The sequence below is a fragment of the Thamnophis sirtalis genome, unplaced genomic scaffold (genome assembly GCF_051295495.1).
Source record: "Thamnophis sirtalis isolate CommonGarterSnake01/CBP01778 unplaced genomic scaffold, rThaSir2_p1.2 scaffold_3, whole genome shotgun sequence".
NCBI lineage: Eukaryota > Metazoa > Chordata > Lepidosauria > Squamata > Natricidae > Thamnophis > Thamnophis sirtalis.
The window spans coordinates 5,911,551-5,924,092 of NW_028261383.1; the positions used below are offsets into that span (position 1 = coordinate 5,911,551).

At 38.7% G+C, this 12,542-nt stretch overlaps 1 protein-coding gene and 1 pseudogene across 1 annotated transcript in view; both read left to right on the plus strand.

The window, feature by feature from the left end:
• The first annotated feature begins 3,510 nt into the window (after positions 1–3,510).
• Positions 3,511–7,725, plus strand: LOC148047065 (vomeronasal type-2 receptor 26-like; annotated as a pseudogene).
• Positions 7,726–8,075: 350 nt separating this feature from the next.
• Positions 8,076–12,542, plus strand: part of LOC148047066 (vomeronasal type-2 receptor 26-like) — a 32,417-nt gene continuing 27,950 nt past the window's right edge. Inside the window, exons 1-2 of the mRNA XM_087707718.1 lie at positions 8,076–8,197; positions 11,742–11,990. Of these exons, the coding sequence (XP_087563844.1) occupies positions 8,076–8,197; positions 11,742–11,990 (371 nt within the window). The remainder of the gene's footprint in view (positions 8,198–11,741; positions 11,991–12,542) is intronic.

Sequence of the window (12,542 nt, forward strand, 5' to 3'; positions counted from 1 at the left end):
TATGTATGAATGAATGAATGAATGAATGAATGAATGAAGTGGATAAGTGTCTAATAACTCCTTTCCCAAATTGTGAAGTATTTGAATATCAAAATGGCTGAACATCTTAGGGTGATTTTTATATGAAAATACCCCCTTAAGCAAGATATGTTCTTATGAGATTTAACCAATTACCTTATAATGTGTATATTTGAGATGTGTATATTTAGAAATCCAGAGACAGAAGATTTAAAACATCTACCCTTTCCCCAAAAATAAGACATCCCCAGATAATATGCCCAATCAGGCTTTTGAGCACATCCGCTAAAATAAGCCCTTCTCCAAAATAAGCCCTCCCTGAAAATATTGCAACATAGCAGCAAACATGAAGTGACCACACTCACTGCCTCCTGCACCTCAAAAGTAAGGCTTTTCCAAAAATAACGCCATGTGCTTATTTCAGGGGGCGTGTCAAAAGAAAATAAGACCCTGTCTTATTTTGGCAAACATGGTATTATTATATCAATTGTATAAGAAACAGAGAGGTCAGTATCTGTATGACCTATTGCAAACCTTATGTCTAACCAACAACATATTTTCTTTGCAAACAGGTTTTAAAACTTACATATAATATGGCTCTTTATTTGAACTAAAAATTCAGTTGAAAAATTCAAATGGTGTTCCAATTTTGGGAAAAAATAGGGGTGATACAGAAATATGGTTTACGCTCTTTGTTCTGATTCTTATTTAATTTGCTTCTTTTATTGTATTTCTGGTCTTGCTAATGATCTATGTTTAAAATTCTATATCTTGATATGGCCCATTGTCTAATCAACAATACAATAGTATAATATGTTCATGACAAAAAAGTTGGATTTATTGGAAGCTAATAACTGACCCTAAATATGGCATTCTTCACTGCTTTTTCAGATCCGTTTCACTGCTTCAGAAGCTCTGAGTGATAAAAATCAATTCCCTTTTTTCTACCAGATGCTCCCTAAATTAGAAATTCTCTACCCAGGAATTGTCCAATTGCTCCTTTATTTCAGATGGAGCTTGATTGGTCTCTTTGCTTCAGACACAGAGAATGGAGATAATTTCATGAGGACTTTTACTCCTATGCTTGTCAGGAATGGAATTTGTGTTGTTATATCACAACAATTCTCAAGTACTGCGCAAACAGTACTCTTTGAGGATTCAATTTTTAAGTGGAGACGAGTCAATGTCTTTGTTCACTTCTTAGAATATTTTTCCTTTTGGGACAGACTTCTTCTTTTCCATTCAACACTTAACAGTTTGCCAGAACCCATTGAAGGGAAACTTTGGATAATGGCAAGCTTTGGAGACCGGCAAATAAGAAGACACACATTTTTGAAACATGTCCATAGTTTTTGGACCTACATTTTTCAGTTGAAAAAAAGGCCAAATGACAGTTCCTTCGAATCAGATCTCTTTGTGCAACCACAGTTTGGAGATCAGTCTTTTCAATGTTCTTTTACAAAAGACCTCATTTCTGTCAAAGGCCGGAGACGATGCAAACAAAAATCACCACTGAAAACCAAAGTGGAAAGAAACAGAATCTTGAACCGATATAACCACATTGCTTACACTTTGATTAATACTCAGGCCCAAGCCTTGAATGCTGCCTATTCCTCCATGTTCAAGAGAAGAAGGAAAGAGGGAGAAAAGAGGTCGGGTGCTCAAAGGCTGCAGCCATGGCAGGTATGAGGTCAAGACTATGATCCATCCAACTTACTTTATTTGAATGAGGAACTATCTCAACTTTTTTCTACCAACAGTGTTTTTTCATGAGGCATCTGGACTTTCTTCTTTTTCTTTGAAGATGTTTCACTTCTCATCCAAGAAGCTGTTTCAGCTCTGACTGGATGGGGGGAATGAAAGGATTTATACTCCTTGCAGAGAGCCCCCACTATTCCCCACCATCTAGTCAGAGCTGAAGAAACTTCTTGAATGAGAACTGAAATGTCTTCCAAAAAATGAGATAGATAGAGAGAGAGAGAAAATCCAGTTGCCTCTTGAAAATACACTTTTGGAACAAGCATGATCTGGATGACTGAGAATCTCCATAGACATCTCAACCTTTTTGAGTTTTTTGAGTTTTTGAGTTTTATTGGGATTTATATGCCGCCCTTTTCCCTGAGGGGACTCAGGGCGGCTTACAACCACAAGGGAGGGGGGTGCAGTGTCAAAAACAGAACAGTATGTGAACAAAGAAAAAATAGTAAAAACACAACTTTCGTTCAGCAATCAAACACTCGGGCGGGTAAATTGGGAACCTATCCCCAGGCCTGCTGGGAGAGCCAGATCTTGAGGGCTGCGCGCTTTTGTGCTTCAAAAGGCCAACAATGTTGGCCAATAAATTCATCTGTGGATAATTGGAATATTGGAAAAGCAAATGACCAGCTGTCTGCAAGGAGTATAAATCCTTCCATTCTCCACCATCCATAGCAATAACAGTTAAACTTATATTTAACCGAGGTGGCACAGTGGTTAAATGCAGCACTGCAGGCTACTTCAGCTGACTGCAGTTCAGCAGTTTGGCTGTTCAAATCCCACCAGGCTCAAGGTTGACTCAGCCTTCCATCCTTCCGAGGTGGGTAAAATGAGGACCCAGATTGTTGTTGGGGGCAATATGCTGACTCTGTAAACCGCTTAGAGAGGGCTGAAAGCCCTATGAAGCGGTATATAAGCCTAACTATTGCTAATTGCTGATACCGCTTCATAGGGCTTTCAGCCCTCTCTAAGTGGTTTACAGAGTCAGCATATTGCCCCCACAGTCTGGGTCCTCATTTTACCCACCTCGGAAGGATGGAAGGCTGAGTCAACCTTGAGCCGGTGAGATTTGAACCGCCGAACTGCAGCTAGCAGTTAGCTGAAGTGGCTGCAGTACTGCACTCTAACCACTGCACCACATCGGCTCAAGATGGTTTCAAGATGGTTTCATCTTCATTGACTTCAGGATGGTTTCATTTTCAAGATCTGGTTCTTCATGCAAGGCAGATTTTCCCAAAGTCATTTGTATCTATCTCCAAGACCTGATGGGACTATCCATTATTGCTGTTATTATTATTATTATATATTTATAGTACTAGGGGTGGGATAGCTCAGCGGTTAAAGATGCTGAACTGACAGCTCAGGTTCGAGATCAGAGCTCCATGGAATGGGATGAGCTCCTGTTACTTGCCCCAGTGCCTACCTAGCTTGCAGTTTGAAAGCATGCAAATGTGAGTAGATTAATAGGTACCAGTCAGAGCTAAAGAAGCTTATTAAATGAGAAGCAAAATATCTTCAAAAAAGCCCCCCAAAATCCCTGTTGCCTCTTGAAAAAGCATATTTGGGACAACTATGTGAATTTTTTAAAAAAAACAAGGTTTCTGTTATTAAAATTCCTGGATATTTCTGTTCTAGTTCCATCCATTTCTGAAAAAGAATGAGTTTTGCAATCTTTCCCACTTGAAAGTCTATTTGAACCAAAATGGGGATATAGCAGCTGATCTGAACATCATAAGCATGGTAGTTCTCTCCAAAGAGGATCCCATTAAAGAGCAAATAGGCAGTTTTGAAAGACAGAGAATTACTATCAATCAAGATGGCCTTGCACAGTTAAAGTTCCTCAACAAGGTGGGTGAAATATTGGTGTCTTTTCTCTGTTTTCCAAAGGTTTGGGACACATTTCAAGTGGCTAAGCCTATTCACCAGATACAATGACCTTCAATGAGAATTGAATGTTGGGAGTGGAACCCTTATAGTTTTCTTAAAATGCTGTTACCTGGGACACTATTTCAAATTGATTCATCTATGTCCAATGTGGGATGCTAAATAATAATTCGTTAGGACACAAATCATGTCTATTTTGTGTCTCCCATGCACCCTGTCATCTGTATAAAACTGGTGAAAGGGGACAGACTTTCCAAGAACTTTTGTGGTGAATTGGTTAGAATGTAGTCTTGCCAACTAATTCTGCCCACAGCCAAAAGTCCTGTCTGGATCAAGGTTGAATCAGTCTTCCATCCTTCCGAGCTCAGTAAAATGAGGAGCCAGATTGTTGAGAGGAATATCTGTAAACCAATTAGAGAATTCTGTAAGGCCCTAAGTGCTATTGCTTTTGCAATCAAATGCAGGGAGTTTTCAGGCTGATAGCATCAACCTGTTTTGTTTTCTTGCCTTAGATTAGCAAAATAGAATGAAACTCTTTCCTCCAATGCCAAGTTCCCAGTGGAGTAAAAGAGGCAAAGATAATTCTAATCAAGCCTGGATACAGTTTCTGTTGATACCATTGAAAAATCTGCTTTGGAATTCAGGTTTATCTTGCATAGTTGGGCAGGTTTATAATCTGTGATGTTCTTAAATAGAACATACAAGTCAGAGTTATCTATTGTTGTCTTTCATGCCAAGGGGATATAAAAATATTCTGCTCCTGCAGAAGTTCACATGAAGTCATAATGACTGTTTTGATGTGCCCTGATTAAAAAAAACTGAAACACTGAAATTTGACAATTTGAGAAAGAAAGTTACTTAGATTTAGTTTTTAGCATATCCCTTCATATGGAACATCCTTGAATACAATTATATTCAGTTGTATTCAATGTGCAATTGAGGCTCCAAAATTAACTAATAATAATAATCTTTTCATGACAATAGGTATCACCTCATTGTGGGTTTTCAACAGAAAGGACAATTTTTGGATACCTAGATTGACGTTAGAAAAATCTCTTGCTGTTCCAAGATTCAAACTCTTGTTCCATGTGACAGAGCAAAAAAAATGCTTAACTTTCCCTTTTTGAGGGAGACATTTTCATGACCTTACTTGCCTCTCATTTCTGTAAACTTCTAGAAACTATGCAGTCATTTTTAGTCTTAATTCACCAGCATGGCAGCTATATAAATTAGCAAATAAATATATAGATAAACAAAGAACAGATCAATTAAGGTTGACCATCTTAATCTGTAATGAAGTTTTCCTTCATATCTCAACTGGGAAGTGGTTCTGGACTTCTGACAAATTGGTGGCTTTCCAATGCTACATGGAACCCAGAAGAAAACTTTCCAGATCCAAATGAAAAGAAGTTTATTTCATCAACAGAGTTTTATTCTGTTTAATAAATCTAGGTAAATAAAAAAAAATCATAAAACTTTCAGAATAAATTTCCTTCTAAACTTAAACATGAATAAAACATCACATTTAAATTCCGGGGTATATGAAAAAAGGAGTGCAGGTTAATAAAACCATGAGGAGAAACCACTAATTGTCACTTAATGCTTAAATCTTTTCTCAATTCTCAATTCTCCAGAATTTATTCAGTAGAAATGTCCTTTTTGGAAAACTTGATAGCACAAAAGCAAAGGGGAAATATTAAGTGGAGAATCTGTCGGTAGTTGTATCCCCTGCAACATTGGGAGTTAGAAATTCCTTATTTATCTAGCTGGACTTGGCTAATATTTATGTCCACCTCCATTATTCATTGATGGATAGTTCTACCATAGTACATTTGCCATTCTTTATTTTTCTGATTAGACTTTGCCTCAGTCCAAATGTGTGGAAAGTTGTCACCCTGGATTTGTCAAGCGAAAACGAGAAGGAGAGCCAGTTTGCTGCTATGACTGTGTTCCTTGTCCAGAGGGGACCATCTCCACCGAGGAAGGTGGGTGGTCACAGAAAAGAGTACTGTATTCATCCAGAGTACTTTAATCAATGTGATTTTTAAAAATGAGACATATCTAAGGTTGACAATTTTGTGGATCTTAATTTTCAAGCTTCCCAATTTCTTCCATAGTGGGAGAAATAACAAAAGTAACATAATACAGTATTAATAATGATGCAGCACGGGGTACACAAGTGAACCCCCCAATACTTAATCAGGTTAGGTGATTCTAACAGGCTAAATATTATTAATTCTAAAATGCTTAATGTCAGAAAGAAATCACAGTCCCCTCTGCCTTACTAAAGGAGTTCCTTATTTTCTCCTTGCTCTCTAAAATAGCGGAACTTAGAATGTACGCTTCTGGCAAACAGGAAACCTGGGTGGGCAGTAACCACAAACATTAGTTATAGACGCATGCGAACTTGTGATAGTCCAAATGTCAACTTAAGACTCAGCATGATTTTAACTTGTAATCAGAGATATGTTAGCAATATTGACCCAATATGTTAGCAATACTTTAGCAATCTTCCCGTCAGCTTCATGAGTAACCAAGATTCACTTCCCTGTTATATTTTGGGATTTTATGAGAATCATGTATTTGTAACTTTCCCAGAATATTTGTTACTTTTCTGAAATGTCTTTTACTGACCTAAGCAAGAAGTTTATGACCTTAAAATGTATACACCTTGTGTGACGTCTTTCTGATTTGTAATGATCAATTAAAAAGTATAAAATCTCTGCCAAGGGATACCTCAGACAGTTCAGTTTGATGGCAATCAGACTGGTCTCTTGAACGCGTTCAAAATAAAACCTGTCTTCTCTTGGAATCTCGTGGTGTTGGCTTCTATCTCTGACGTAACTAAAGGGCAGACTTTAAATTTGCTGCTATATTTCATAACATTCATAAAAGCACACAAATCACAAAAGTGACCTTGAGATGATGCAGTTCTCGCAGGGAACTTTTAGGCGGAAGGGGGGGGAGATATTCCATCACAATTTGAGGTAGAGTTTGTGGGATATTCCCATAGTCACAGTAAGTATTATCAACTTGTCTCAATTGGGAGTTGTTTTCATGATTTAGACCTGCTGTGGCTGATCAGTGTTATCTGACAGCTGATGAAGATCTTTCTTGAAAGGTGAAAAGAGATATAAATGAAATATTACTTTCTGTTTTTCAGATATTGAAAAATGCACCGAGTGCCCAATTGATCAATATCCAACCGAGAGCAGAGTCCAATGTATCCCAAAAAGAATAATCTTTCTGTCCTATGAAGAACATCTGGGCATCATCCTGGTCTCAATTGCCCTACTCTTGTTCCTATCCACAGGGTTAATTTTAATCATTTTCCTTAAATACCGAGAAACTCCTTTTGTCAAAGCCAACAACCGGGATCTCTCCTACATCCTCCTGTTCTCTCTCTTGCTTTGTTTTTTGTCCTCATTTTTCTTCATTGGACGGCCAAGGAAAGCCACCTGTCTCCTCTGACAAACAGTGTTCAGCATTGTCTTCTCAATAGCTGTGTCATCTGTGTTGGCCAAAACAATCACAGTGGTACTGGCATTCTTAGCCTCAAAACCAGGGAACAGTGTGAGAAGATGGTTGGGGAAGAGCTTGGCCAATTCCATCATCCTTTCTAGTTCTGCTGGCCAGATTTTCATCTGTGCCTCATGGCTTGGAATTTCTCCCCCATTCCCTGACTCTGACCTGCACTCCCAGCCTGGAGAGATCATCCTGCAATGCAATGAAGGCTCTGTCACCATGTTTTATGTTGTCCTTGGCTATATGTGTTTCCTAGCTGCCATTTGCTTCACTGTAGCTTTCCTGGCCAGGAACCTGCCTGGGGCCTTCAATGAAGCCAAGCTGATCACATTCAGCATGCTGGTCTTCTGCAGTGTTTGGGTATCCTTCCTGCCCGCTTACCTGAGCACTAAAGGAATGTCCATGGTGATTGTTCAGGTCTTCTCCATCTTGGCCTCCAGTGCTGGACTGTTGGGTTGCATCTTCTTCCCCAAATGCTATATTATAATCCTGAGGCCAGATCTAAACACTAAGGAACATATCATGATAAAAGTAGAGAAATGACCGTGAAATTGTTTGTTAGGCTTATAACATTTTATTTTTTCATTGCAGTTATTGTTTTTTTGTATTCTTCCTTTGCATCAATGTGACAATTAAGGTTATTTAAAACTGAAGGTAATAAACATATAAAGAACGTAAGACTAATGAAATTAAATTCCAAAATTATCATCAAACAGTAAAATAAAACAACTAATAATTAAAATTGTCATGCAGCCAGGGATGAACAAGCTAAGAAATAAGATAATTATATTAAGTAAAGACAGCTGAATAGAAGAGACAAGTCTTCCCAAAGAGAGAAGGAAGGAGTCTTTTTCTGAGGTGTTTTGAATATGAAACTCTACATCTGTGTGAACATGGTGACTTTCTCTATGACTTTTTTCTTGAAAGTTGATGTGAACAGTGGAGGTGCATATCAAGATCACGCAAAAGACCCCACTTCCAACACTCTGGATGCCTACAGCAGTTATTTCTGGAGGTGTTTGGTGACTTCATAGATCTTAATGGACCTCAGAATTCCAGACCCTGTGTTCAGTCATAACTATCCTAACAACCCTTCTGGACATGTCCAAAAACTAGTGACCCTGCTGCAAAACAGCATCTGAAAGGCTCAACATCATCTGTGAAGACATGATCCAGATAAGAAAATGGAAAGCAGCCATGAATCATATTGATCTCACATACAAACAAACCATATGATCCCTTTGTACCCCAAATGGGAAGCATTCAGCATTCAGCTATGTGAATGGGAAAACCATCTAAGGTAGAAAATGGCAGAAGAGCATCCCTGATGCTTCATTTTCTAGACTTAACTAGGGAGCTGCAGGAAGAGCGCATCTTCTCTGGAAGCTGCCTAGAGACCATATTCTCCACACCCCATCATAGAGAAAGCTAAATCTGAAACAGAGAAAGAAGGAAATCTGGAGGTCCATTCTTTGGACTTCCTTCCTATACTATATACATACACATACACATACACATATACATATACATGGAATTCAAAATGTAGCACATGTTTGTGTGTTTCAGTTTGTGTTTGGAGGAAAAGGGGTGGCAAAGCAGGACACTGCTATGTTTGACAAAATTGAGAAACTTGCCTTGAAGCACTAACCCCTTCCATATTTTTAGCCAGAAAATAAAAATGATTCTCCTGATCCTCGGACATTCACTCATTTTCTTTCTTTATTAGGTTTATAACCCAAATTATTTTAGGAGCTGCAGATATTGGTCACAATCCTCATTCACTCTTTTCCCTCTATCCAATCACTGTTTGATATTCATCTCTATGAAGCCGATGGGCTACAGAAGACCAAATATCCCTAGATTTCTGAGCGAGATGGAATAGATCAAATACACCAAATGATTATAGGCCAGGAGACCTTCTGATTGGTTGGTTCTTTCTGTTGCATTTTAATCATACAGTTTCCAAAGGTAACCAACTGAAGTTATCTTGTAAGTCATTCCTATAGCAATGGAGTTAAAACCAGTCCACTAACAAATGATTCCAAAAGCTCCACATTTTGATCTTTTCTTTTCTTCCGATGCCTTTAATAAATCCTCTTTTTCCTAAAAAAAGAATGCTTTGGAATTCATGAGAGCCACAGCCTCATCACAAGTTGATGTTTCAGAACTGGAGATAGCCAAGCTCCCTGTTTAGTGTAGAACCAGCCTCTGTATAACTTTAGGTTATTTGACCAGTTCCAGTTGTGACTGAAGTGATAGAGGAGGGTCCTTCTTCTTTTCTCCTTCTCTTTAAATTTGTCTCTTAAAACAATTATCCTGCAACCAAGTCTAAGGAACCCAGGTTCAAAGCATGTCTGATTGGTCTGAGATATAAAGATTCAAAGAAAGAAAAGTAAGTGGTCTTGGTTTCAGCTTATCTGCACAACAAGAGATTTTCAGAAATTAAATCAATTTTAATCAAATGATTTTGGGGAGGGAGAGGTCCTGTGGAGTTTATGTATTAAATGAGCATATGATATCTGTATATATCCGGGAAAACACCCACATACTACTGGAATATCTTATCCTTCCTTTTTGCCATGTAGGAGATCAATCAGATCTCCAGCTCCTACCCAATGTCCACACAACAACAATTTAAACACCAGACTGACCAGGGATTCTATGTTGATCCTTCTCTCATCTGGGGAGGCCAATGTTCATAAATAAAGCTGTGGAAGGCAAAAGGATCTTTTTATTGTCCTTGAAGGGGATGAGACAAATATCTCTTCTCTGATAGCCACATACAAAATCCCACAGTTGGGTGCATATCAGGGGTGAAATCCAGCAGGTTCTGGAGAACCAGTAGTAGTAATTTTGAGTAGTTCAGAGAACCGGCAAATACCACCTCTGGCTGGTCCCACAGTGGGATGGGCATGGAGATTTTGCAGTATCCTTCCCCTGCCATGTCCACCAAGCCACGCCCACAGAACTGGCAGTAAAAAAAATTGAATTTCACCACTGGTGCTTATCTATTATTTTCCAGGTCTTCAGAAAGAGGTACAATGTCTAAGCAGAATAAACAGATACGCAGTTCCTGTGACCAAAGTTTTATTTGCAAGAGGTAGACTTCTCGCTCTGTCATACGTGCAAACATCTGATATGAAGAAATACTTTTTTCTTCTCTCTGATATAAAGCAAAGAATATTTTATATGCACTCTTTTCTTTTTCAATTTTTTTTCAAGTCAGCTAATTTTTTGCTCCTCCAAAATGATGAATGTTTGTCATACATCACATTGAATATGACTGATATGATCCACATTGATACTTTTTTCTACAAATGAAATCATATTAATGTCATTTATTATTCAGAGGCTATAATTGACCTTGAGTTCATGATTTCACAAACTTTTTACTTATAGAATGATAAAACCCACCAAATTTTACGTAAATTTGTAAGTATATCCTTGTTCCTACTCCAAACATGGCTTGTCTTTGACAGTCTGGGCAAAATGTCCAGAAAAAGAGGAATTGGTGACTCTCTCGCAGGAAGAGAATGAAAGATCCTGTCCATTGACAATCACAATATGTAGCCCACATTCTGGACTGGCATAAGCCTTAAGAGCTGTGTATTCATCCAAGTCCACAAATGATCTGCAAATTATCACCAGGATACTCCTGCTACCATCTCTCTAACTCAATCCCCCAGTTTTCCATTCTATGCCAAGGTGTACATGCATAGTAATGTACCTTCTCAATGCACCAAACAAGAAACCTAATCGTTCTGACAACTGACTCAGATGAAACAGGAATACTCAATCACCCCTTTCAAGGTCTTGGCAGTCTTGTGAAGGGAATCACACACAGCCTCAGAGATGTAAAGGTCAAATAGTAACACCACGATTAAGTGTATCCATATAACCAGAAGAAAGGAATCCATGTCTCTTCAATCTAGTTTTTTGTAGGTGTGGCACCAAATTTGTATCGAGGGGGGGGACTATTGGGCCTCTATCTTTCAACATTCTTGCACAATGATACAATCTAAAAATATTAAGTTTCCTCAGCCAAGAGTGGCATCAAATTCCAAAGCACTGGTGACCATCATTACCCAGAAGTCTCTGGAGAAAGGATTCCATGTTGAAGGAGAGCAGAAGTGAACAAAGTAGGTGTTAAAATGCTACATTTTCCTCCAGCATCATTTTCTGGATAGGGCCTGACAGGAAAGACCACAACCACTAAAGAACACTGCTCTCAGGGGTATATCTGTAATTTTTCACTAACATGCACTACTTCAGATGCCCTTCTGCAAATGGAGCCAAGGAAAGGTTCAGACTCCCGAGAGGAAAAGTTACTTCTCACTGTAATTATCGCCATCCTGCTCTTTGAGATGTCTCCTTCTACTTCTCCAGTCACCAATGTAAACATCAGACTGAAGCAATTTAAACATCAGACTGTGCTATTAAATGCACCTTTCTCTCCTTTCCAGGTGAAGTTTGCAGTGTCTGTCTTAATCAGGAAAGCCACTGGCTTTTGTGTGAGGACTTTTAATTCTTCAACTCTTCTTCTTGTTCTTGTTTAAAAGTGGGACATGGATTGATACATCCCCAGGAATTATGAACCTCCTGCTTCTGTTTCTGATGCTACTGTTGTCCCTGCCAGTCTCTGAGAATCTTACAATGAAATGTCCACTGACCTTGGAGCATCAGGATGGGAAAAAACCATGGAGCTATTACAGACCAGGAGACCATCTCATTGGTATTATCACTACTGGCACAAAAATATTGAATATAATGTGCTCTTTTAATGCAGATCCTTCTAGTCAGTTCCATTTGTAAGTCATTCAGGATAATAGACTTTTGTTTCCTCCATTTATAATTCTATCACTCTCATTTGGTTCTTTTTATTCCACTTGTTCCTATATTGCAGCACCTGTCCTGTCTACTTTCTTGAATAATTTTGTTTTCCATGTTTTCTTCATGTTAAATCAACATTTGCAGCTGGAAAATTAATGAGTAGTTACGACTGGCCTCGCCTCTCCCTTTTTCTCCATCAGGCTTGCCCTACAGAATCCACCCATATCTTATCCCCTTCTCTCCCTCAGTCAGGCCCCTAGGATAGGCCTCTCCTATCTTATCTCCTTCTCTGCCTCAGGCTTCTCTCCAAACTCCCAGCCAGCAGACCAGTTAAGTCACTTGCTGTCCCTGCCCAACTGGTAGCTTGAACAGAAATTTTTCCAGGTGGGGAGTGGGGAATAGAACTCCTTATCATCAGAGCGTGTTAATAATAATAAAATAAGAAATATTAATGATTTGATGATTTTCTAAAATCCTTTCTAGGCGTGCACCTAGAAGCTAGGTTCTGGAGATTTTATGATTCTGTGTGA